We start from the raw sequence: 25644 nt of genomic DNA, 5'->3' as shown, positions 1-25644 counted from the left end.
GTTCCTAGAATCTCCAAGATCTGCAATCTCAGATCAGATTTTAATTTGTAAATCTGAACAACTGTATGAACTAAGAGTTATGACATATGAGTTAGATTAACTTAGAATTTTTGGGTCACTCAGTAAATCTATTTTTATGTTCACGAACATTTTAGTCACCATTTCCATGCCTTTCCCCTGCTTATTTTCTACTGTCACTTGATTTTATGTTCCAGTTCTTTTTTCCAATGGACATTTCTGCTGTCATTGCAAGTTCTACAGTTGTGGTGCACATTAGACTCAGAGAAGGAAAGGTAACTAATTTTTGATGGGGATATTAAGGTTTACCTACAGAGCACAGCATCAAGATTTGATGTAAAAGAATTTTGTTTTCAGTCTAGACATGGCTAATTCTGTAAGAGGAACACTCTGTTTGTCAGGTAGTACATACTGACAAATGTCCATATTCTGTCTAAGTTTTCATTTAAATGTTCTTTGATTAGTTACATACTGTAAACAAACCAAGGCTGGCTTGCAAAGCCAAGATTGACGAGCGATGGCCTGTGGGACATTAACAGGAACAGATTACTTTATTCTGCCCTGAGCCAGAAGTCTAAAGGCATTATTGAACAGTCAGGATGGCTCTTGTATTACTAAGGCAACAGTTTGCTTGGAGGGCTGTATATATTATTGGGTGGGCACGTAATGGTGATGAGGGAGATGGGGGAAGGGGGTGAGGGCAGTGTTTGTCTTATTACATTGCTGTTTTTCTGATTGCTGGGAAAGGTCTTTAGAAAATCAGCTAAATGTCTTATCATAACAGGAAAAATATCACTGATTCCAGTAAACGCTTTGTTTACACATTTTTCATGATACTCACAGAAGAAACAGAGTAATTCAGTTTCTCGGTTTGCAGAATGGACAGTATAAAGAGCAACACTTTTTTATCATTATTGAACTTAAATTCTATATTTTAGCAACAAAAAGCATGCAAAACCAGAACACTTAAAAGTTAATACTGCTAATTCACATACTTACTGTTTGGTAAGTCTCCATAAAAACTGGGGCATGAAAGTGTTACTGCTTCTACATTTTGCCATTTATCATGTACAGATTCTGGTTTCTGAGGACTAAAAGAATATGAAACTATTAAACAAAACCTGAACACACATATGAAAAATTTTTTGTATTAAGGTAGGGTTGAGGTTTTTTTACAGTAGGTTCTCTGATAGCAATTACTATCAACCCAAATCAAATTTCTCCCCAGAAATCACTTGCATTCTTTTTTCCTAAAACTTGGTATTGAAACATTCACAAATATACATCACTGAAGAGTACAATCTAGATGCAGGAACTTAAGCCTAATAAGCCGCTTTACTTTGCAATAAAGAAACAAATTCATACGTAAAGAACTGAAAAATGCCATTTCCACAGAAGAATTTGTCTGGGTTTTTTTCTAATATACAGGACAAAAGTTCAAGGGAAACTAAAAGCCTTTTTTTATAGGTTTCCTTTTTTTTTCCACAGTGGTAAATAATTCAGAGTATCATTACAATACTTGGGATTTCAGTGGATGGTTACAATTTAAGACTTGTGTGTACATATGCTTGCTCTTTCGGAGTCACGAGCTCAGCAACCCAACCCTTGAAAACAAAGGATATGGACAGTGGAGAAAGAAAGTGAAAAAAAACACTCCAAACCCTTGTACAATTTCTTTTAAATAAATCGCTATCGTGATCTGCAAAAAATACATTTATGCATCATTTAAAAAATAATATATTTAACTTTCAAATTCACTACAATGAACAGTGAGTCATAACATTTCAAAAGACTTTACAATACCAAACAACCCTGAAAGGTTGCAGCTTGAGATTTTTAAGTTAGAGACACAAGTGTCAAAAAGCAAGAGAAAAATTCTTTAAGATCCTTTCTTCCTAGATTCTTCCTTCTTCTGTCCCACTTTTATGATCAGACACATTTTTCTGCAGGTTCCTTTATTTTAACAGGCTGTGTCAAGTTGCAAAGAAATGACACATAGACACCAGAACCCGTGAGAATTGCCCTGCTAACTGCTGCAAATACCATGGTGAATTAGAATGCAGTATGTAGGTTTCCTTCCCATTAAGCATACTGCAGTTTTGGATAAAACAGCTGTCCAAAGAGGTTTGGCTGCATACTGTACTTTTTGAAGGAAAACTCACCAAAATAACATTTACTAAAGATGGTAGGGTTTATGTCTTTACATATCCTAGAGAAAACTTGAAGTTAAATAGCATTGTTCTTAAAAAGAAAATTTTTTTCCTTGCAGCAACTTTAATACTTAGAATTTTACAGGCTATATGTCCCAAAGCCAGGATGTGCACATCTGGGAAAAATGTTTGCTTCTGGTATACTAATTAATTTCAATTACACAATGTCTTTCCAAAAGAATGCTGCACAAGGCAAGCATGAAGTACTTTTTTGCATGAAAAAAAAGGAAATCCATGTTCAAGGAATTCACGAAAGGAATTCACATTCAAGCTGAAATACTGAAACAAGTATCCATATGCTTGTATTGAGCATGGCCCAATAGGCAACATGATCAGCAGCAAAAGTAACTGAGAAATGTGCATTTATCCTGTGGGATGGTGCACATGTCTTGAGAGATACCAAGTGCCTAGAGCTTTGTGGGAGATGCAGATATTTGCTACAAAATCAATATTTCCTGCCCCCCCACCCCTTCTTGCCTTGGGGCCATAGCATCACCAACACTGAAGTTAATTGTCCCTAAAAAACTAAATACAGACCAACACTATGTTTGCCAAACAACAAAAAATCTGTGCACAATATCCATTGCCTGATTAGCATGCTCTATTTGGCTTGGTCAAATAATGTTGAGCACGTTATTTTTCCTTTAATGCTGAAAAAGCATCTAGTCAATAAATTTGCTTTGAGTAACATAAATGCTGTTCGGGATGCTCCTCACAACATAAGGGCTGATGAGGCATTCGTTCCCCAGTAGCTGCCATCATTACTGGGAGCACGTTACCTCAGACAGTATAACTAGGGCAGACTATTCTTGTCTCTTATGGGTTTTTTATCTGTGAAGTCAAGGATTCCATGGAAAAGGAACTGTATTGCTTATAGGGAGTGGAAGTTTAAACAGCACAAATGTGCTTAATGCACTTCTCACTATGTGCATAAAGAGAACTCCTTATTCTACTTTGTTTGAGCTGCAAGGAAAAGAGGGGCCTCTGGAAAAACTGGGTGTGAAGCTGGGCAATTCCAGTTCTTGCTCTTATGAAAAAAAATCCTGCAACAGTTCTCATTTGCTAAACAGAAAAACATGAAGACAACTGTATTCTGATCTCCTTTTCTTCAAAGAACATCTGTTAAAAAGCTCCAGAGAAAAAACATAAGCTCCATTAAAGTACATATTTAAGAAAGTTTCATTTTTCAATTTTTAAACAATACAAAGGAAGAGAAGACTCAGAATATTCTTAGTTGGAAGGGACCCACAAGGACCATTAAGACCAACTCTTAAGTAAATGGCCCATACAGGGATTGAACCTACATCCTCAGTGATATCAGCATTATGTCCCAAGCAGCTGAGCTAATCTCAGCTAATACAGAAGCTGAAGTATGGAGCTATTCTTGGTGAAGATCCTCTTCCCAAAAATATATGACTGGCTATGTGTTACCTAATAAGCTCTTCAGAGGCAAGGTTTGGGGCAGGAATAATACCAATTTAATACTTCATATTTAGAGATTGCACTAGTGTGACTTGTTCTTTGAAATCAAGGTAGCCACTTGGTGTTAGATTTTAAGGTATGCTTCATTTTTATGTGTTTTCGGGACAGAAAAGTATAAACAAGTGCATTAGTGTGACTAGGAGGAATTGGGTTTGGATGTAGACACATTAGAAAATATAATCCTTTCATAATGAAGAAGTTCTTACCTTTCAATTTCATCTGTAACTGCTGAAGGTGTGTTAATTATCCTGTTGATCAAAGCTATTCTACTAAATAAGAAAAATATATTTTCCAAGTCCTTTGTTCCATAATCATTATTCTCAGGTCCATCCTTCCTTCCAGATTGTCCTTCAGTTGCAGCAAGGTATTTGTTTGATAAATCAAGAACTCTTTTTGAAAACAAATTGAAAACTTCATGTTCTCCTAGCACACCACAATCACTACATCTCCATCCCGGCAACATCAGTGAGAGGTGGCTTTCATCCGACATAAGTCCAAAAGAAACAGGACACTGAAGCCTCAAGATATCCAAGTGTCTTGCACAGAGATTGTCTATTTCTTTGTCTACACCCCATGGTAGGAGACATGACAAAAGCAGTTTAGCTGTATCAGTGGCGATGTTCACATCAGTGTTTCCTGATGGTTGCATTCTGGTCTTTCTTGAACTCTTCATTTTTTTCCGTCTTTTCATGCCACCACTTTCTTCCACAGGCCTAGTTGCAGTATTATCCCTATGAACTTGGTCTGAACAATCAGTCTCTGCCTGCCCATCTACATGAGGCACAAAGGCAGCAGTTTTATTCCTTTTTAATGTCAGTGCCCTTTTCTCAGTAGTACTTTTAGCTCTTTCTAGAGTGCGTTGGTTTTGGAATGATTTTGATGACTTTAATCCATTGAGTTGAGATGAGAGAAGTTCCTCAAGTTTTTCCAGGTCAAATAAGAGAATATGAAAGTTTGCATTGTTCCATTTTGTCTTAGCTGGTAAAATTGTAAAGGGCTGTTGGATGCAGCTCATATCAGTCAACTGAAAGAAAAATATTAAATGTCCAAACAAAAATCCAACAGCACTTTGTAATTTTCAAGATATTAACATAGAATTGCCTATGGAATAGACAAAATCTATTAACTCCATTAACTTCAATTTAATTATATTTATTCAGTTTTGATTACATAAAAAAGATTTCCCTCCAAATAGCTTAAGATACACAGAGACATCTGTGTGTAAATGCTATACAACAGGCTCCTTAATGTCTTCAGTTAGACAGCCATACTACAGATTGAATGCATCTTTGCAGAAACTCTAGGCTGGTATCTTTTTAAAGTCTCATTTCAAACTAAAAGGATTTTTGGAAAATTTTAAAGCATAAAACCTTTTTTTCCCCCCAAAATACAGCTAGAGAAGTAAATCCTACAATGTTGCAAAATTCTTGCAAACCTTGAGTATCTGTATGCCTTTTTGCAATTTGCTATATCTATATATCTATCTCTCTCTCTCTCTATATATATATGGGATTTGTATGGGATAAAGACTATGCCTCTGCTATTTCAAAAAATGCAAAGCTACCTAAAAGTTACCTCCTTCTGAGATAAGTCACACATCAAGAACAATAAAGAACCTAGGTAAATAAATGACACACAAGTAATTATCTTAGTTGAAAATAATTAAGAGAAAAAGGCTACTACAATGTTTGTGAACATCTGACTTTATCTTGTGCCACCCTATATCCTACCTGAATCTTTCTAGAACTCCCCATACTTTTTCCCCAACTTTAAAGCCCATTTACAGTAATGGCAATTAATAAATTCTACATAGTTACATGATGAATTTACATGGCTAATTATTGTTGCTAATAAATGCAAAAAAACCATAGCTTTTGAAACCAGAAGTTTTGAGAAGAGCTGCAGCTGCTCTCAACTTTAGACTCACATGTTAAACTGTAGAAGTAACTTAATGATGATAAACTGTCAACTGAACATTAGGCAATGTTCAAAATCATCTTCACAAAAAAAAATCAACTTATTCCATTTTATCCTTGAAGTTTTATTTAAATGACAAATTATCATTAAGAAGAAAATTTTACATCTTTTCTTTCACCAGTGCACTTGCCATAGGGGAGAAGTTATGCTGCGACGAAGCCCAGCACAAGAGAGGTGTCCTGGCACTTTGAAAATGAACTGATGAGTCCACACAGTGACACAACTCCTTATATCACAATCCTGCTGCATCTACTAAAGAAGTATGTTTTACCTTCAGGGAAACACCAGAATTGAGGGAATATAAACTCCTTGTTGACACTTCTGCCCTTTTCTTTAAGCATTTATGACTAGTATGTTTTTATTGTCCTGCAAAAGCTTATGCTCTCAGCACTATACTTAGCCTATTTCACCTTTACAAGCAGAAAGACACATCAGGAAGTAACTTTTCATCACAGTGATACTTTTTCGAATCATCATGTTGGCTTCCATATCACAGGTGATACAGAATTTTCCAGATCACTCTTAGTTTTAATTTTCTTTTGACAATTAGAAACATTCCACTATTGCAAAGAACTTTCTGTTGAAAATAGTTAAATCTCAAAATAAACCATCAAGTGTTAGTAAACAGGGCAACAATCAGCTCTTGCTGGAATGCAACATTATTTACCTCATCTCTCTCATGGCCACCTTACCTAACTCCTTTTACATTACACACAATGATTTTATAGGATTAGCTATTTTTAAACTGTTGATATTGTAGTACAAATAACACAAGAAAAGAATTGACTGCATAAACTCTATGTCACATGACTATTTAGTCTTGGACAGTAATTTTTTTGTTATTGTGTTATTTAGGGAATGACACTCCTAAACAGATGAGGATGTACTCTAAATAGATAATCTCATTTAAAGATCTCCATAGGGAGTCATAAGTAAGAGATTATAACTGTTTGTTCAGGTTTTCTTTTTATCCCTTTCCTTTTTCCTTTTAAAAAAATAATACATTGTAGTTAAGCACTAGGATTATTTTAATCTTTAATTATGCTATTTCCTAATAGACAGGGAGAACCCCATGGAATGCAAACAGTGGTATTCACAGGCTAGGTTTGACATTAATTGAAGCTATTATTATTTAGCCTATTATTTTCTCTTTCTGTACACTTATATTTGCTTGATTAACATTTAGAAACCTTAGTGAAATCACTATCCAAACAAAGGAAAACAGTGACAATGTCAATCCATTGAGACATCTGCTGATGCTACTACATATGAAGTCACAATAAACATTCATGGTTTATTGGCAATATGAAAGCTTATTGACATTGATTCTAAAACTGTCTGCCAAGTTATCTTAGTTCTCTGCCACAGGCATTTCATCCCAATGAAAGAAGGTGGGCATACAAACTTTAGACGTAAAATGCTCTTTAGGACATATGGGCAAGTTATTCTCTGTTAATAGAAGATTACAGAGAATGCAAAGGCACCCATAAAACTAACTACAAGCTAGAGAGCTGGAAACTGCATTTTTAAAATATTGAAAAACAGATTTACATATATTTACATTATATATTGGTTAAACTAGAAAAGGAAAAGTACCATTTCTAGTTATAAAGTTTATTTTTGACATGGACAAGCTACTGTTAGCATTAAAGCAAAAAGTCTGACTACCAACTAAAATTATATCCTGAGACTTGTGTACCTCCTGTGCATCACTGATCCACAGCAGAACAAGCTTTCTATACCCAGGAAAGAGCAAGATTCAGGGAGGTTTTGAAATGCTAAGCTATTTTCTATGCATGGCCAGGGTTCCCTAACATGTCTCCAGTTTGTTGCTGAAGGTGTTTGAACCAGGATCAGATGCGAGCTAGAACAGACTATTGCAGTTGGAAGAGACCTACAAGGATCCTTGAGTCCAGCTAGACTCTCCAAACACCCCTTAAACACTCACTGGCTTGGGGCATTGTACACCTCTCTCAGAAGCCTGTTCCAGTTTTCTGGCATGAAATTCATCACTGCTCCACTACAACCCTGCTTCTCTACGTCTTTTCCCCTCTACTCATTCTTAGCACCCAAGCAGAAATTTTCCTGTGACGATGGGAAGGGGCAGCAAGGGGCTGTGCTTACTGTGGCCTCCAACTGCATCAATACACACCATAATCTTTAACAGATTTAAGACAGACATATCACATAAAAATTTCATGGGAAGTACAATTCAAGTGTTATTTTACCTAGCTGCCTTCTCATCTCTAAAGGCCTTTTTCCACTGGGATTCAACTTGTTCAGGGAATGGTATTCCACTTAAAATACACACTTCCATTAGCTGATGGGGATTCCCATACTTTTTCAGCTCCCTCGTACGTATGTACTTTCTCCACATATCTGCTTTCTTTACCAGAAGTATTCTATTGTGGGTTTTGTACTAAAAACAGACTTGACAAGAGCAATCTTGACATTCATTTTACATAAAGGAAATAAAGTTGCAAAAATATCACAAGGCAGAAATTTTAGAAGGCAAACAAGACTCAAAATACACTTAGAGGCTGCTTTGATAGCACTGCATAGAAGTTGCTCCGTTCTCACAGCACAAGTAGTATAAATTCCTATGCCAAGTAAGTTGTGAAGTATTAAATGTGGCTTTTCTTCCAGAGTTTTGGCATTCTTTATCCATTGCACTCTCACTTGATCCCAAACATAGAAGAATAAAAGTGGCAGAAAATTGGTCCCAAAGTTCCCAGTGCCTGCAGAACAAATCATGACGTACAAAACCTGAGTGGGAGCTATCCTGTTGATAAGCTCATATGCTGATTCTAAGTAAGTTTTTAAATTATGTAATATTCAAGGGGTTTAATTCTGTTCCTTTGAGTTTTCCCCTTTGAAAATATATTTTGATTCATTTACACTGAACAAGTTCAATCCCCTCCTTTATCCATTGCTTGCCACCTGCAAAGGCTCAAGAAAATATTAGACAAATTGAAGAACTTACTTTAATGGGAATTTTCAGGCAGATTAGGCAGGGGGAGACTGGGGAGGGGAACGTGTGGAACTTAACTGAAATAATGCTAAAGAGGCTGGAGGGTTCTTTTATTCATAGAACATGCACTGCTGTTTTATTTTTCTTGGGGTCAAGGATTTTCTATTTCTGATTTGCTCGAGAGGTTTTTGGTTTTTGTGAAGGTATATACTTTTCTATTTTGACAGCAATTAGGCCATTGGGTTTTAATACAAATACAACACAACAGCCCACTGAAGTACACGATAAGAGAGTAAGTCTTATCTGACAGACTTTTAAAGAGTGATTGTTTCATTATTAAGTATACTTACTAAATTAATGCAAACTACCATTAAAATGCAAGCATCCTACTGTTCTGCTCAATAAAGATATTTGGTGAATATCCACTTGTACTCTATGTTTTCAAACAAAATTTTTAAAACAAAAATATATATTTTTAAAATAGAATAATCAAAACCACCATATCTAAAAGACTCTAGGAAGTTTTCGACACCATTATTTTTGAAACATCACAATGATGTTTGATAATACAGTATCAATATGCTTACTTCAATGAAATTAACAATTGTTTTTGTCATCTGTCTTTACTGTAGTCTAACTTTTTGTTACACTACGAAGAAAATAGAAACTTTAAAGACACTATATATATATCTGAATCAGTCTTCATCAACTCTAACAACCATTAACATCAACACTAAACATTTGGTTTTAGAATACTAAATTGTAGAGAACCTGTTACAGAAATGAAAGAGGAGTGTAGTAGAATTTGTCAAACAAAATTTATGATGGTTGAGAATTCTGTGTCTTGATCAGGCCAGTCACTGGATTGTCAACAGAAGTTCAGAGGTCATAACTTCTCAGAATCACATCTCATCACTGATCTGGCTCTGGGCTCACAAAAAATAAGTAAATCACACATCTGTTTGTAAAAGCTATTTAGGTACTCCTACTCTCCTGTTACATTTGTGCTTCGTGGAAATTGAAGAACAGCTAACTGAAGCATGGCTACCACACCTAAGGGTCTCACACATTAACTTACATTGCCAATGATAGCTCTATTTTATTCTACATGATGATGGTGGGAAAGAATACCTGTGTTAGCTTTTGCTGGATTTGGGTTTGCATTTTTCCAGCTGTTTTTAACTACTGAATAGGTTAAAAAGCATCTTTTCTTGCAAAGATATTTTTCTCTTCAACCTTTTTAATGAAAATAGTAGCATAATAGAAACTACCTGCAAACATGTCCCCAAAAATATAAATCTATCTTATGCATAGTTTTGCAAAACATGAAACAATTCAACTGTCTCTTGAATTGTCACAGAAAACAAATACATAAACAATGCACAAAATGGCTGGCACAGTGTAAATTAAAGCATTAAATTTATTTCTAAATCCTCGGAGCCATCAGTTGCTAGAGATGGTAGTCGATAGGAGTAAAAAAAATTGCCTCCTTGAAATGTGTTTGGTGAACAGCAGCTTGATGATTGGCAGCACAAATAGAAGACAAACGAGAAAGCCTTCAATCTGCAGCTGATGCACAGGAAGAACATGGGGAGCTGAGTTTACAATAGAGAAAACATTACCAAGCTAATGGCACAGGCAATCGTTTGACCACCATGCATCTCTGATAGCAGCAGGGCATCCATTTTCAGTTAAGTGTTAGAGTACCTTTTTGCTTTCTCTGACCACTGCAGGGGTAAAACAACCCAGTGCGTGAAACCCACTGACTGGTAATAAATTACTATATTGGATACTTTTTGTTTTCTTTCAGCAATGACTTTACTGTGTATTCTTGCTATCATTACCAATTAAAGTGGAGCTCACGTTAGCAAGCTGTATCTAACTGTATATCAGTCCCCACGCTCCAATTGCTTTGGCAAGAATCACGGGGTCAAGAGGCTCCTTTGACCTTTATCAGCTATGTCTCTCTGACCACTCAGTATTTGAAGCAATCTCGACTGAACAGATGGACACTTTTGCAGACTCTATAAAGCTTAGAATATAAAGATAAATGAAATTGTGTTTGGGGTTTCAAACTGGTTTATGAGCATAAAATATAGTTAGCAAGTTCCACAAAAAGCTCAGATTTCAAATAGCACATCTTTAGCCTATGCCATGAACAGAACACATCTACTGAGAAATTGTATTTTTTGAATGTGTCTTCCACATAGTAAATCAAAAACTTGATGTAACTTACACAGTTACTTAGCATTGAGTCACTTCCAAATTTAGGAAGCCTAATTTACTTTGATCATTAAAAGACAAGCAAGAAAAAAAGCTAGTATAACCTTTTCCCATGACAGCACAGCATATAGCACATGATCAAACATCATTTAGTGGAAGAGTACTAAGACAGAGAGTATAGATCACGCATGTATTTTATGACTAGAATTTTGATGCAATAATTTAAAAAGCAAGGACTTGAAGAAATGTAAGATAGAGCAATCTGAAATGAGGGTCCAAGTCTTCCCTAAAATTCTCAAGGTCATGCTTCAAGAACTGCTAATAATTAGATAGAAATATGGTCTTTCAAACCTATTTAGGTATTTGTAAATTTAAAATAATCTAAACATTGAATGGTGTCTTATTTCAGATAAATCCCATCAGCAAACCTGCCTCCTTCAGTTCATAACCTTTTTGCAAATAGACAGCTATCTTGTTTTCTTGCTCTGCTGAAAGGACAAGCAATCTAAGATGCATTTATTTAAAAATAGTTACAAGCAGCAGGTATATAATTGAAATAGCACTTAAACATACACCATACACCATCTCTAAAAGAACCTGCTGAGGAAGAAAGGATGCAAATTATTGGCTACACTTTCATCTCCACATAAAAACGATATGCACTTCCTAATCCAATATTAGCTCATATCAGCAGTCCACGTATCACACCCCTGCCTAACTCTGCCCACCTCCCAAGCTTCAAATTCAGGGAGCATGCAAAGAGTTTGTCACTAAGAGTACCCATGGTCTCCCAAAGTGCACAGGGAGGCCAGGCCTACCTGCCAAAAATCAATGCTGGCCTCGTGCACAGGGTGATCGTCACACAGTTATGGTGTCACTATCCCAAGGTCATGCACTTTCCTTACCTTCAGACACTTCACCTAGTCATAGGACAGAGAACCTTTGATGGGGACATTCAGAACTTTTTTCTTACTCATTTGCTCTTTTTATAGCTCAGTACTCACATATAAAAAACTATGTGCAAAAACTCTGGAGTCAGTAGTAGTGCCCCAGTTTGCTTTCACATGCGATTTATGCTTGACCTGAGGCTTCATCATTTAGACAATGCAGTCCTAAACAAATGTGTCAATTCATGATGAATTTTCCCATAAGAACTAGTATAAACAAACTGTTTTGAACTTGCCTTGCCTTACTTTTGTTATGGTATTCATTACAACTCCAGTCATATTACTGAAGATGCCCAAATCCTCCTAAAAATCCACCTCCAATGAAGAAAAAGCTACAATTTTTTTTGAGTTTGGACCAGCGTTTATCTATCAACTTAATTGCAACATAAGCAGAGACACCCTCTTCCCTCCCAACACTGCAATCTTTCTTTTTTCTTTTGTTAAATCCCAGTGGAAGGCTTTACTATCCTCACAGCACTTTGAACAGTAACTGTAGCATCACTGCTGATGCATCTGTGGCACAATGTAAGTAATTAAGCCAAGGAGTCTTCAGGCTCAAGCTGTGTGATGAATAGTCTAAGCAACTGAATAAACCCTCTTTTTATCATGTATGGAAGGCCACTGTCAGGCAGATTGTAGTCCAGATGGATCTACTGGGCACAAAAATTTCAATTGTTCAGGAAGAATTGCTAACATGTCTATTCTATTGCTCAGTGTAGAAGTCTGGTATGAAAATGTAACATTTTGCACGTTTTCTGTAACACTCAACTTACAGTTTTCTATTGGATTTAATTAAAGTGTACATATAAAAGTGCTTCTGGAGACAAATCTTTAAAAGGTATCAAAAAATAACAGGCAAGTAAAATTAACATCCTTCATAAAATTTCAACACTAGGAAACAAATCTACACTTTATTTTTAGTCAAATATTTGAAGAAATGTATAGGCTATTTTTTACAGACAACTTTTGCTTTTTTCTAGAATTCGTTATCACTGCCTGCCTGGGCACACTATTAGAAAGGCAATTCTAAACAATACTTTTGACAAAATCTTGTCTAATAATTTTATCTTAGAAAGAATATAAAAGTGAACTGTAAATCCACTCATCTGTAGCTAACACCCATTTCTGACACGGACAGTCGCAGTCATGAAAAGTTTAGATAAAAAGAATAAGACGGCATTTAAAATTAAGTATTTATATACTCAATATTCAAATGCTCTGCCTACATCTTAATGTATTAACTTATTTTGAATGTAAAAGCAAATTTCCTAACTATATCTTCAGAAATATTTACAGCTCAATGCTGAGTGGTAGTGAAAAATTTTCATCCTCACTCAGCACTTCAGAAAAAAAGATGGAACATCTCCAAAGTTTTCTTGATCATCAACTGGACAAGAAATACAGCAATCCAAAGCCACAGACTGCTGGCTCAGGATTTAGGAATTATCATATTGAACAATTTACTGGATGAACAAACATCCAAATATCTGTGAGATACAATGCTGAACATAGAGATACTGCCAACAGGATTTTGCAGGAGCTTGAGAATATTGCTTTGTCGTAAGAAGAACTGATGTACATAAAAATTAAGTTAGCAGTACATGTCTGAGTGCTGACTCCAATGGAAACAACATATTTTCCCTGGGCAGCTCTGAGTGCATTTCCCATCTTGAATTATAAGAGCCCCACCCAGAAAATTTATCTATGTAAAAGTTCTAGATCAATTCATAAGCAAGTGACTGATGAAAAAAAAAAAACAACAAAAAAAAAAATCATGTGTATTCTAGAAAGTGCCATTCTTGAGATTTTAAGACTCTATAACATTCTAGGATGTAGTATCAGGATGGTAGCTAAGTTTCTGTATCCATAAATTTCATACTGTTCTTTTCTTGCAAGCTGCTCAGTCTTTCTACAGAGGGTTCCAAAAGGACAGGATTTGGAAACAAACAAGCTCAGATGTCTGCTTGGATGATTCATTCTTTCTCATAAGTATTGAAAGAACCAAACCAGATCACCAGAACAAATTAAGGTTTGAGTATTAATGTACAAAAATATACGAAGAGAATGGACATATAACCACTGCTCTTGCTTTGTTTGAAATCAAAGCACAGGTTAGCCAAGGATTTTATTTCTGCTATATAACTGAGACAAGTGTTTTGTTTAGCTATCAGAAGGAACCTAGCATGTAACAAGTCTTTCTTTTGCAGCATAAGGTTTGTTTGTTGCAATTCTTATTTCTAAAGTTGCATGTAAGATGATGTGTTTCTGAAAAAGTCACCACTGTTTTTTTAAATAAATATGTGAGATGGAAACCTAGGAAAAGGTCTCACACTGAATTCACTCTGAATTCTTGTTAATATTTTTATTTACTAAAATAATACTAATTAAACTAGGCCAGGGAATGGATATTTAGAACAGAAAAGATGATTATCAGAACAGTAAGCATTCCACCATATCACTATAATGAATTATGAAGAATTTAAAAACACCATTGAAGAACACAAAAATATAAAGGTTATAATAAAGATCATGTGATTTTAGAATTAGGCAGAGCACTTAGAAGGAAAATCAGTTAGGCTGATCTACAGAACAAGTCACACCTTCCAGACTACAAAAGCAGTAAAGGTAACATCCAAGATAGGAAAACTCAAACTGTGCCCAGTTCCACACCCAGACCTAAAAGAAACAGTCCAAAGTGGCAAATATGATATCATGAACACCACTTCCATAAGATAGAAACTTTGTTTTTAATTATAAGTGTATATCCCTAAAAAAGCCAAAATGCAAACTTTGCTAAGGATTCCAAGAGACAGAAGGGAATTACGGCACAGTAGAGATATGGGAAAAGACAAAGACAACAATAGTTAGGTTAGCACCAATAAATCATCCTTCAACAGGAAATACTTCACAAGGACTGTTGATATTGACCTTAGAGTTATTTCTAGTAGGATATTATAGCAGCCTCTTTAGCTTTATTACACAGTCCAATTAGTTGTCTAGGAAGGGAAAGAAGTTTTAAGTCAGTCACCTTCAGTACAGTCACAGAGTAGAAAATAATTAGTGTCAGAAACATTGAAATAAGTAGTTAAGACTTATTATCTGATTTCTGTCATCCTGTGTTAATTGCTATCCACATGTGTAAGATTAAAATGTGCTACAATATCATAATGGCAACTTTTTGGTTTCATTTTGCTTTGAGGCAATCAATGGAGAAAACACAAATCAACAAATTCTTGACTTGGTGACACAATTCAAAAACTACAGTAACTTCCATCAAAAGTGGCATGTGGTCAAAGATATCAGTATCCCTCAGGATCATGGTTCTTTTAATGGTCCCAATTTAATCTCATAAATCCCAAGTTATTACTTCACTGCAGTTATGTTGCTACCTTGGTCTCTTGATAAAATACTCAATTGTAAAATTTCACAGGAAATGTAGTATTAAAATGTTTTGCAACTGAATTACACAGAAATTTTGTATTTATTGAGTCCTTTTTCCTTCACTCATTTTCCTATCATGATGACTGAATAAATTACTAAATATAGCTACTGAACACTAGTCCCAGAAAAAAAATAAAAATACTCTGGTAGCAGCAATGTGATGTTATCAGTTTTAAGGAGAAATATTTTACTATTGTCTGTTTTACTTTGTTCTTATTAATCTACTTGACATAAATCATCAATATGTGCAATTCCCCATAATAATGTTGTAAAATTATAAATGAAAAGAAATTAAAGGAATCCATGTCTGTGACATCATTGTTTATGGTATCACTCCTGATTTCCTATTTGCCAAGTATTATTTCGTATTTGTGCTTGTACCTTATTTCCATTTTTCTATCAACTTTGCCATCAGTAAGATTTAAACTAGCAGTGATTTTCCAGGCTTCCAATAACAAATTTATTTTCATACTGCTTCCCTTACTATGCTAAAACAAATAGCTGCTATTGTCCTACAGGCTTCATTCTCCTCTTATTATAGGCAGCAACAGAGTAGATAGTCCTTTTATTATTTATAACTTCTGGACATTCTTGCCTTCACATATTTCTGTTCAGAGCAGAATATGTATACTATTATGTAAGTGAATATCAAGTTCTAAGGGACTTCATTACTACATATTTTAAGAAATTGTCGAGTTAATATATAAAAAATATATATACTTCTAGAATTCCACATATAAATGAATGTTTCTCACCCCATCTTTGCCTTATCTTACATACACAGTAAAAAAAAAATCTCTTTTCTGATCTAGATTTCCAGAGTATAATTTAAGAGTTCAAGCTTCAGCAACTATTGCACAGATTTTATATGCTGTTTTTCCCGCCAATGTTTCTATCCAGTCCATTCTGATTACTTTACTGAAATCACTAGAAATATTAGTGCATTATAAACACAGATTTATATCCAAAATACTGAAGCTGAAGAGGTAGGAAACTTGCCAAAATGAAGGGTTTCTGGAACATGAGGAAAACAATTCCCAGATGCATCCAGATTTTTATGTGCATCAATGAAATCTTCATACAACGCACTGAAGCATTTCAATTTTTTTTAAATCGGTTTTTCACAGAGCTCCAATTTTCAAACAGAACTATGACTTAAAGGGATAATGAGAGCTAGCTCCATATAAGCACCATGAGCACAGTCTAGCGTGCATTCTATTGTAATTAAGACCAGTGATTCAATACCTATTGCTACTGGCCAGGTATCATAGCAACCTTGTGTCACTGAATACTGCTGGAAAACTGTTCAGCACTAGCAAGACCATGCTTCAGGAAAATCTACAATGGCACTACAGATTGTCAACATCTGTGGGGGTTGTTACAGGGAGAACAACAAAGAAACCTGCTTTAAAAAAAACCCCTATAATTAAGAAAATTGACAAGGATACTACAGTAGCACTACAAAAAGAAAAAAAACCAAAGAGGAAGGAAAGAACATTTTTTTTGTCATTAGTTACACAACTTATGCACCCACATCCTAACATTTATCCCTATAAACAGAGTTGCAATAATGCTGTATCATCACATCATTTATGTATATCCACAAAGCACTGTCTTTTTCTTTCTAACTGAACACAAGCATCATTCACCACCAACATTAATCTAAAATAAAACAGCCTCACTTTCAAAATAATATTTAAACTTTCACAAATGAACTCTAGATAGTCTTGTATAAATCTGAAAAAGAAAAAAAAAGAAAACAGGTTACTATGAACAAGAACCCAATATTGATTTTTCTGCGGTGCAGTAAAGCATCTCCATTCTATTTGGCTGCTGTCAAAGCCACTCTTTAACAGCTGGAGTCAAATTGCACTATTTACAGCAAGAGCCCTTGTCAAGTGGACCATAAGTATTCTAACAATACACTATTCAAATGGCACTTTGCCACACAAATTGCTGACTTGATGAATACCCTATGTCAATGACTAAGGCCAATATAAAAGTTTCATTTTTATGAGAGGTTTTACATTCACATATTAAGTAAAGCTTTCTTGAAGAACTATTAAGCTATATATTTTGGGGTTTTTTATATTAAAAATAATTAAAATCTGTTTAAATATATCAAGAGGATTTGACAACATTAATATGGATCTTGTGTTAACTGAATTTGTCACAGTCATCTGTTATTGGTACTCCCACTGGCACGTGCAGCACAATAAAAGAATTAAAATGGTCAAAACACCATGAAATCAAAACATTTTGCTTTTGTATATGTGATTTACATCATGGTAAAAGTTTCAAAAGAAAGCCTTTGAAACTGGACTACTATGTTAGGATGTTTATCTTTCTTAGAATGGAGGAAAGAGACCATTATTTTGAAAACGTTCTTTCATCTCAAATATAATATGAATGATAAAACAGTGTGATAATGGCAATAATAAATGCTGAATTTAACTTGACACGTCATGTGGGTCAGTCATTTTACAAAAGTATCACCCACAACTACAATACCAACAAGACAGCATAACTACCCACTCATTTTTCCTGTCACATAAATCTTCTAAAATTGAGTTCTTTAATATATGCTAAAATTGATGACGGGGTTTTTTGATAGAAAAGCTACTTAAAATTTAGTATGTTGTTAAATTTCTATTACACAATTTGCCAAAGAAGGAAATTGATAATGAAACACTCATTCTATATTAAAACCCTCTGATAATCTGAAATTTTTGTGATAGTTTTACCTGCGTAATTAATGACATGCTTTGATTAATGGGGCATAGAATGTTGAAGTCTGATAACCACAGTCCTCTCACTAACTACATGTGATCTGAAGTTCTAGAATATTTCAAGATGCTAAAGGACAACTATGCAAAAGAGTCCATAGAGCACTTTTAGAAAAACTTAAAAAAATTTTTCTGCACAAAACTTAAGAAAAACAGCAGACTTCATAACAAGCCTTCAATTCAGCAATAACAGCACAGTGCTAAAAATGCTGCAGAGTTCCACTCTCCTTTTGTGTAGCCAGCACTGGGCTTCTGCAATAGCATTAAGGGGACTTCCATTGTTATGTTTTCCCCAGGTTCAGCTACACTAAATACATTCAGGCTCCAGCATCTCCCAAACTAATCTACAGAACCTTCTCCAATGCAAATGCAAGTGGGAAGAAGCTCTGAATGTACTGCATGACACATTTGATGAATGAAAAGTGCTTTCCCAAGTACAAAATTCATTATGAACTTAAACAAACGTAGCAGGTTTGTAGTGACAAAGAATAAGAAACTAAAAAAATGTATTTTGGACAGAAAACATCTAAGAGACATCAATAGCACTCTTAAGTTTGCATTTAGACAAGATAATTAATGAACAACATTTAAACATGAAAATAGAATATTATTTTGAGAAACCAGAGCAGAAAAGATGTATATCAGATCAAAAAAAGTGCTACAAATCCTTACATTTCCATGGTTTCCTAATATTGTAATATTTCTCCTAAATTAAGATCATAATTCCCAAAGCATGTTAAACACCATGGTTCAAAGTTTATAAAAAGCTCTTTTCCTGCATTTCATACTCAGCACATTTTCTTTCCTCCAACCTTGTTAAATCAATACAATTTTCAATTTAATAGAAATACCTAAAACTACTTACCAAACAACTACCAAAACTTTTTTCTTTTGTTCCTATTTAAGAAGGCAAGAAGAAACTATTCCTTTTAACAAACTAACAGGGAGATCAGATTCTGTGTCAATGGCCAACTAGTGCACCATCTGCCCCACAACATGCTCAGCAGGATTACACGCTAATAAGACTTTTCAGAAAATGGGATCAAAAAGAACTTTAGAAATCAGACTAAGGTTAGTAAAAGGTCAAAGAAAAATATTAAAAGTTAAACTACAATCATTAGAAACTCAATGTTATATGTAAATTTAAACATACAATGAAGACCATAAAATTCAAGACTGAGGACCTAGATCAAGCTGTACTTTTTCATTTTTTAAATACCTGCTAGTTCATTTCCTATAATTATAAAAGCCAGAATAAAGGCCAGAGACCATTCTGAAGGTTGTTTCTATGTGTGATTGAGGGAAAACATTTGTCACTCCCAATAGTTGTGATAAAATACCTTCTATGTACATTGAGAATTGAAGAATAGCAGATATGATTTTCCCTGTTTATTGCAGAGAACAGAATTCTCAAACCCCATTAATTAAAAAAGTGGTAAGCAAGAACAAACAACATGAAACCCCTATTCTTAAGATACACTCTTATCAAGATTCAGTGACAACATTACCTCCTGATGCATTAATATGGTTTAAAAAAATAGGTTTGTATTATTTGTTTCTACATGAAAAAGTTAATACCCATCTCATTGAATTTAAGACTGTATTAAATTAGAGACAGTTATAAAAAACAGCTTTAAAATTAACAAATATCTACTATATTAATTTTCAAATATCTACAAATAACTAATAAAGTATAGATAGATCTAGTCCACAAGAAAATACGGTGACTATTATATTTTCAATCTTACTTCTCATGATTCGATGCCTCCGTACCAATTTTCTCTGTTTTAACGACACATTACCACTACTTTAAGTATATTATTTCCTTCTATTAGTTACTCAAAACAAAAAGACAGAGCATATCTTCTCCATCAGTCACAATTAGTTGATTTAATGATTTCCGTAGAAAAGCATTTCTAGATAAAGCTAAATACAATTCTCTCCTGAAGATGGTCAAGCCTATTTGCAGCCCAGTGTTTCACAAGAGCACTACCATCTTTTTTTTCTTTTTAACCAGTAAGGTGCCAAATCTAATCACACTAACACAAAATAAGGCACTGGTAGTCTATTCTGAGATGATGCTAATAGAAAAAACACACCCAATAAAAACTATCCCTGAATGACAAGACAGATCTGTGGTCTCATTTAAAAGAACAATAAGAGAAAGACCAATAGCATCAAACCACAATGTGCTTGCTCTCAAGACCTACTCATTTCAATGGGTGTGAGCTGTATTCAGCTGTTCTCAGGGTACTACTGACAGGTGCAGCCACAAGCTAGAGGCATGAGGAAATAGGATCTACCTACAGGTAATAACATCTGAGAAAGTCCTTTTGAGATTATCTACTAATGACCTTGCATAAGGCCCTCTGTCCATTTTCCTCATTTGTATATGAAATGGAGTTAAAGGCATAAAAACTGAGCCAGTCAGAAGAAGTTTTATAAACTTAAAACCAAGCCACTATCCCACTTACACATTAGAGGGTGAACGGGAAAATAATTGGAATCACAACTAATTGCTCTGAAGAAACATGCTCTACTCTTCTCTCTTACCTTATCTGAAGATTTCTCTGTAAGAGCAAGATAAGGGCCCATGCCATGCTTATACAAGCTGGAGTGTTTGTATCCAGAATTCTTGTTCCGTTTTGACTCCTGAGACACAGGAAGTGGAGCATCTGCCACTAAGTATTCTGAATCTTCAATTGCAGTAAGAATTGCCCTTGCTGTTTCACCAGTTTCGTATCGTTCCAGTGTGCCTAGAGAAACACAACAGAAGTTGTAACTCTTTCAATGAGTGGTACTACCACATCTCTACGTAAGTATCATAGTATTAATATAGTACACTACATGCGAGAAAATAGATCACAAAATATTTACAGATGAGGCAAATAACTTTTTTTAAAAATTAAGAATGCATTCTACACTATTGCTATTTGAAAAATAAAGTTTAATTTCTAAAGAAATTACTGCAGCAAGTAACTTTGTTTCAGACCCCAAGCAGTTCCAGATATTTTATACTTGCGGAGTGAGATGCAGTTTTCAAAGGGAGTCAAGGATATTTACAAAAATATCACTCGCCCTAACTGTTCAAAACTCTAACTTGTTTTCACCTTGCAAAGCCCTCCCACAGCATCTATATCATTAATAGAGTAAACAACACATTTATGTAATATTTTAGTGCTGTCCTCTAGTGTTCTGGATTACAAACAGCAAGAGAAAGTTAATTTTTTTTCATCCCATTCCTGAAAATTGTCATACATAAAGGAGGTTTATACATGAATATACATGTAGCTTAGTCATTAGGGATACGAATGTGATGTTTCAGACTTTTTCATCACTTGTGTGGCTCTCTGGAATCTAAATCCTCTAGATGTTATACCCAGTTATATTACTTTAGTAAAAATTTTATCTACTAATAATTTTAGTAATACTATTTTAATTATAACTAACATTAAAGATATCAAAACTGAGCTTAAATGTATTGGAAATGAGCTACTGTTATATGCTACACATTTCCTATAGGAATTAAAAGAAACTGCTGAAAAAGCATGTTTCCTATAAATATCAGAGATAAAATACATCTGAAGAGTTTTTCAAGTATTAAATATCAGCTATAACATGAAATGTTTTTCCCTTAAGTTTGAATTCTTTCTACCCTCAAGTAATACAACATGAATTTTCCCTTTCACTGCTACAAGAAAAAAATGTGTAACATTGAAGTTCTATCAGTAACACCTGCTAAAAATATTGGACTGGGATTGAGGGATCTCATACAATAAGTGTTTGTGTGTATATGTGTGTATAAAATCTCTTTATCTGAAATTATTTCTCTGAAACTCATCCATTTCTGTTCACTGCAGTATCATCTCTCCTACTCATATGACCAAGTCTTTGAATTCAGAGCAGAAGAGAAAAGGGCACCTGATTCTTTGTCCCCTATAGAAATCAGCTGAATGCCACAGATTACTCTAATATTACACTGAAAGAAATAAGAATCAGCCCCAATTGTTTTTAATGTGCCATTTTTAAAATTCCTCCCCAAGACTTGTAGCCAGCGCCAGGGACCATTACAGAACAGGATGGTTACTAAAAGGAAGCCCAAAAGGTCTTCACAGTTCAACTGTCTACAAAGCTCCCAGCACTGACACATTTCAGTATTTCAGGAACACAAAAATAATGTTTATAGAAGCCTACAAGGGATGATTAGACAGTTCACATTAGACATGAGCAAACATTGCAAATGCTGTAGTACTTTCAAGAAAGTGAAGAAGTTTGGAAATAGTACAGTCAACTCAGCTAACATTATTTTGGCTTTATATATGTAAAGTACCCTTGCAAGCTATAAGCATGCCACAGAACTCTGTGGATTATTCAGAGCAAAATATGAACAAAATTCAAAGAAACTATTGTTCTTCCTACTTTTAAGTGGATGGGCTGAAGCTTTCTCTATCACCTTCTGTAGCAAATCCACAACACAGTGAATATTTGTATGCATGTATATACATACATATACTCAACCTTATTTTCTGTAACTCTTCTTTCAGTGCAATTCACTGCTGGAGTCCTCAAGACTATCACAACATCCCTGTGAAATTACCAGGGATCATCTTTCTTTTAAGAGAATTTACAATAAGTTTTTAATAAATCCAAGACTTTTGGAGGCATGGTACTAAGTTTCAAAGACTTGATTATGCTTAGTCTTTGGAATTAGACAACTTCCAAACACGTTTTGGTAGCTACAGAGGCATATGAGTGCCCCAGAAGCAGTCATCCCTCAGAGTCAGACCATTTTGTGGGATAATCTAGTGGATATATAATGGAATATAATTTAGTTAAGGCTTTAGTTAAGTCATACTACAGACTTGGGTTACTTTTCATATATCACAGCTTTTGTCCGGCAACAGCTTCAAAGTAAATTTTTCAAGTTCTGGTTGAAGAAAAAAAAATTAATTGAGAGAAAAAGAAACATACCAGAAGTGGTAAAAGGTAGAGAAAGTGGGACAGCAGAATTTAACCTTCAAAGGCAACGGCCCAAATGGAATATATGGATATTCTCAATGTACATGAAAGTGAATTCATGTTTTATGTATTTTACACACATTTTAAGCAGATGACAGATATGCTTCTACATATTGTAGACTTACCAGATGCAAAGTGAGAAACCAACAACAGGTTGTTGGGTCACTGAACATTTCCGCTGCTAACAAACTCTAAGTGCATCAAAACAATGTCAATGCAACCACGCCATTTTTTGAGTAGTTTGGAGAAGAGAAAATTAACATATTAACTGAAAAAAAACCTTTCTGAGTTCATACTAAGTAAGAAACAGTGCTTGGCTTCTCAGAGAAGCTACAATTCATTTGGGGGTTTTTTTTTTTTATTTTTAAAGCACATTTTTTGAGAGGAACATTGAATAGCAAATGCCCTGGACAACCAGTTTATCTTCTTACTAAAAGAATATTATGGTACCCCCTAAAATCAACTTGAAAATCTCCTGTTACATCTTTAAATCATTTATATATCCCTCATAGCAGCTATCTCAAATTCCTTTTAAGTAGTACCTTCCAGAAGGTGTCTATTTTCTTAAAAAATCCCCATCATTTCTTGCATATACTACCCAATACTGTTCTCTATTATGAACATCTGTATGTACGGGTTTGTGTGTATAGCTGGAGCTGCAATAAAATGGCACAAAGTGCATAGGAAAGTGTGTGATTATTAAAGTATTACAAAGTATTTATATTATATGCTTAACTTTGCTCTTCTGAGGAGCCCACAATACTCATTTACAGAACAAATAGTTGGCAGAGACAAAATAAAGGAAGAGACCCATATGCTGTGATGCCTGAATACATCTGAGAAATAAACAGGGAAGATGAAGGGAAAGGACTTAGAAACCTGTATGTGTGACATTCACTGTCTGACCACTGCAAACAGTAAAAATAATACTGGGTGGTTATTGTTCAGAAACTGTAATTTTTTGGGGATATGTTGTCTCTGATTTTAAAGGAAATAAAAATAATGAGTAAGAAAAGACAAAGCTTGTACATCAGAGTACAAGAAAGAGGATACAAATAAAATTCACTCTCAAACCTCAGGTATTTAAATACAAATAAGCTCAAAGGATTTTGATTGAGGGAGCATAAAATAACAATGGATGAACAGGAAGAGCTAGGAGTGTCTACACAGCAGCAACACCACTGCTATGACCCCCTACTATACATACAAAATACAGGAAAAGAAAGTCTTTATCTCTCTAAAGCTGTGACCATGGCAACCAAGTCTCAGGAACAGACAAGAGTGGAGTATTTCACTCTCCTGGGCAGCTCTGGACCACCAGATGTGACTGGCTAGAGACTGCTACAACATCTTATTCTTCCTGTGGGCCAAGTACTACAAATTGTGTCTCTTGGTGTTAGTGCTGTCCACACGATTCTCTGGGTTCTGCATACTGAAGGATGCATTTTTACTGGAGAGGTCACGCATATCTTCCTGCCTCAAGACAAGGCATTCACTGTCATCACATGACCTGTCATATCATCAGGCTCCAGTGCTTTCTGTTTGCTGTCACAGCTAAAGTATCAAAAAGCCTCAATATTGCAGTGCTGTTGTGACCTAGTAACTCAGATGACTCTTACAGCATAACAGTGCTCTGTGAATGAGAAATTATTTCAGAATTGATTTTATTCAAAAATAGCATGTGGTCAAAAATCCTTTTCTTTACTAGTAGTCAAAACAGAAATCTCACCTTTCAGAATAAGTACCATCTGTAGCATTAGTTGGTTTGTTTTCTGTAACAATCTTTCCTATAAATATCTATTTCACCTGAAAAAACTCCTCCTAACACACTCGCTTCTATGATGGTAGAGTAAGGCACATAGAAATTTTATGTTCCTTGCTACAAAAATCCTTGAATTTTACAGTTCTATAGTCTTGCTCCAAGACAGTTGTCACACACTTTGTTTCACCTTATCTATTGCTACCACTTCAATATCAATTGGCCCAAAATAGACAAAACAAATATTGCATTAAGAATATATATTCCAACCAATACCAAGACAAAAGTAAATACTATCTAGCAAATAGAAATGGGATTGATTACACAAAATCCAGACTATTAAAATAATCAAAAGGAATTTTATTTACAGGAAGAGACTAAAAATTGACATGCCCTGTGATGTGTCTTCACATTCTCCTTACTTATTTTTGCATTTGGAAGATTTGTCATGTCCAACTGTATAACTGACATCCTTCAGAACACACACTTACAGAAGAGCATTAGCAAACTACTGTCAATATCCTTCAGCTGAAAAAAAGCAATGAAGAATAACAAAGAAAACTACTGAAATTTAATTTATAATGGTAGTTTATATATGCGGGTAAAAGAGCAATTCCCCAACACAGTCAGTCCTTACCTCAGGATTTCTGATGCAGGCACAAGACCCCAAAAGAAAGGACACTCCTCGGTTCTCTCCCTGACTCCATCTAAGCTATTCTAAACAGTAAAGGACAATAATCCTTTGAATGAATTGTTAAGACACAATAAATGTGCTAAACTGTGCTAAATGGAAGAAGTTACTGGCTCTGAA

At 34.9% G+C, this 25644-nt stretch overlaps 1 protein-coding gene across 1 annotated transcript in view; it reads right to left on the bottom strand.

The window, feature by feature from the left end:
* Positions 1-25644, bottom strand: part of WDR72 (WD repeat domain 72) — a 95183-nt gene that overhangs the window by 46966 nt on the left and 22573 nt on the right. Inside the window, exons 13-15 of the mRNA XM_042779679.1 lie at positions 20609-20811; positions 3917-4734; positions 1018-1109 (exon numbers count right to left, since the gene is read on the bottom strand). Coding sequence (XP_042635613.1) covers positions 1018-1109; positions 3917-4734; positions 20609-20811 — 1113 coding nt within the window. The remainder of the gene's footprint in view (positions 1-1017; positions 1110-3916; positions 4735-20608; positions 20812-25644) is intronic.

The sequence above is a fragment of the Catharus ustulatus genome, chromosome 12, assembly GCF_009819885.2.
Source record: "Catharus ustulatus isolate bCatUst1 chromosome 12, bCatUst1.pri.v2, whole genome shotgun sequence".
NCBI lineage: Eukaryota > Metazoa > Chordata > Aves > Passeriformes > Turdidae > Catharus > Catharus ustulatus.
Note: the sequence above shows the minus strand (reverse complement) of the source record. Positions and strands in the feature narration are given on the sequence as shown.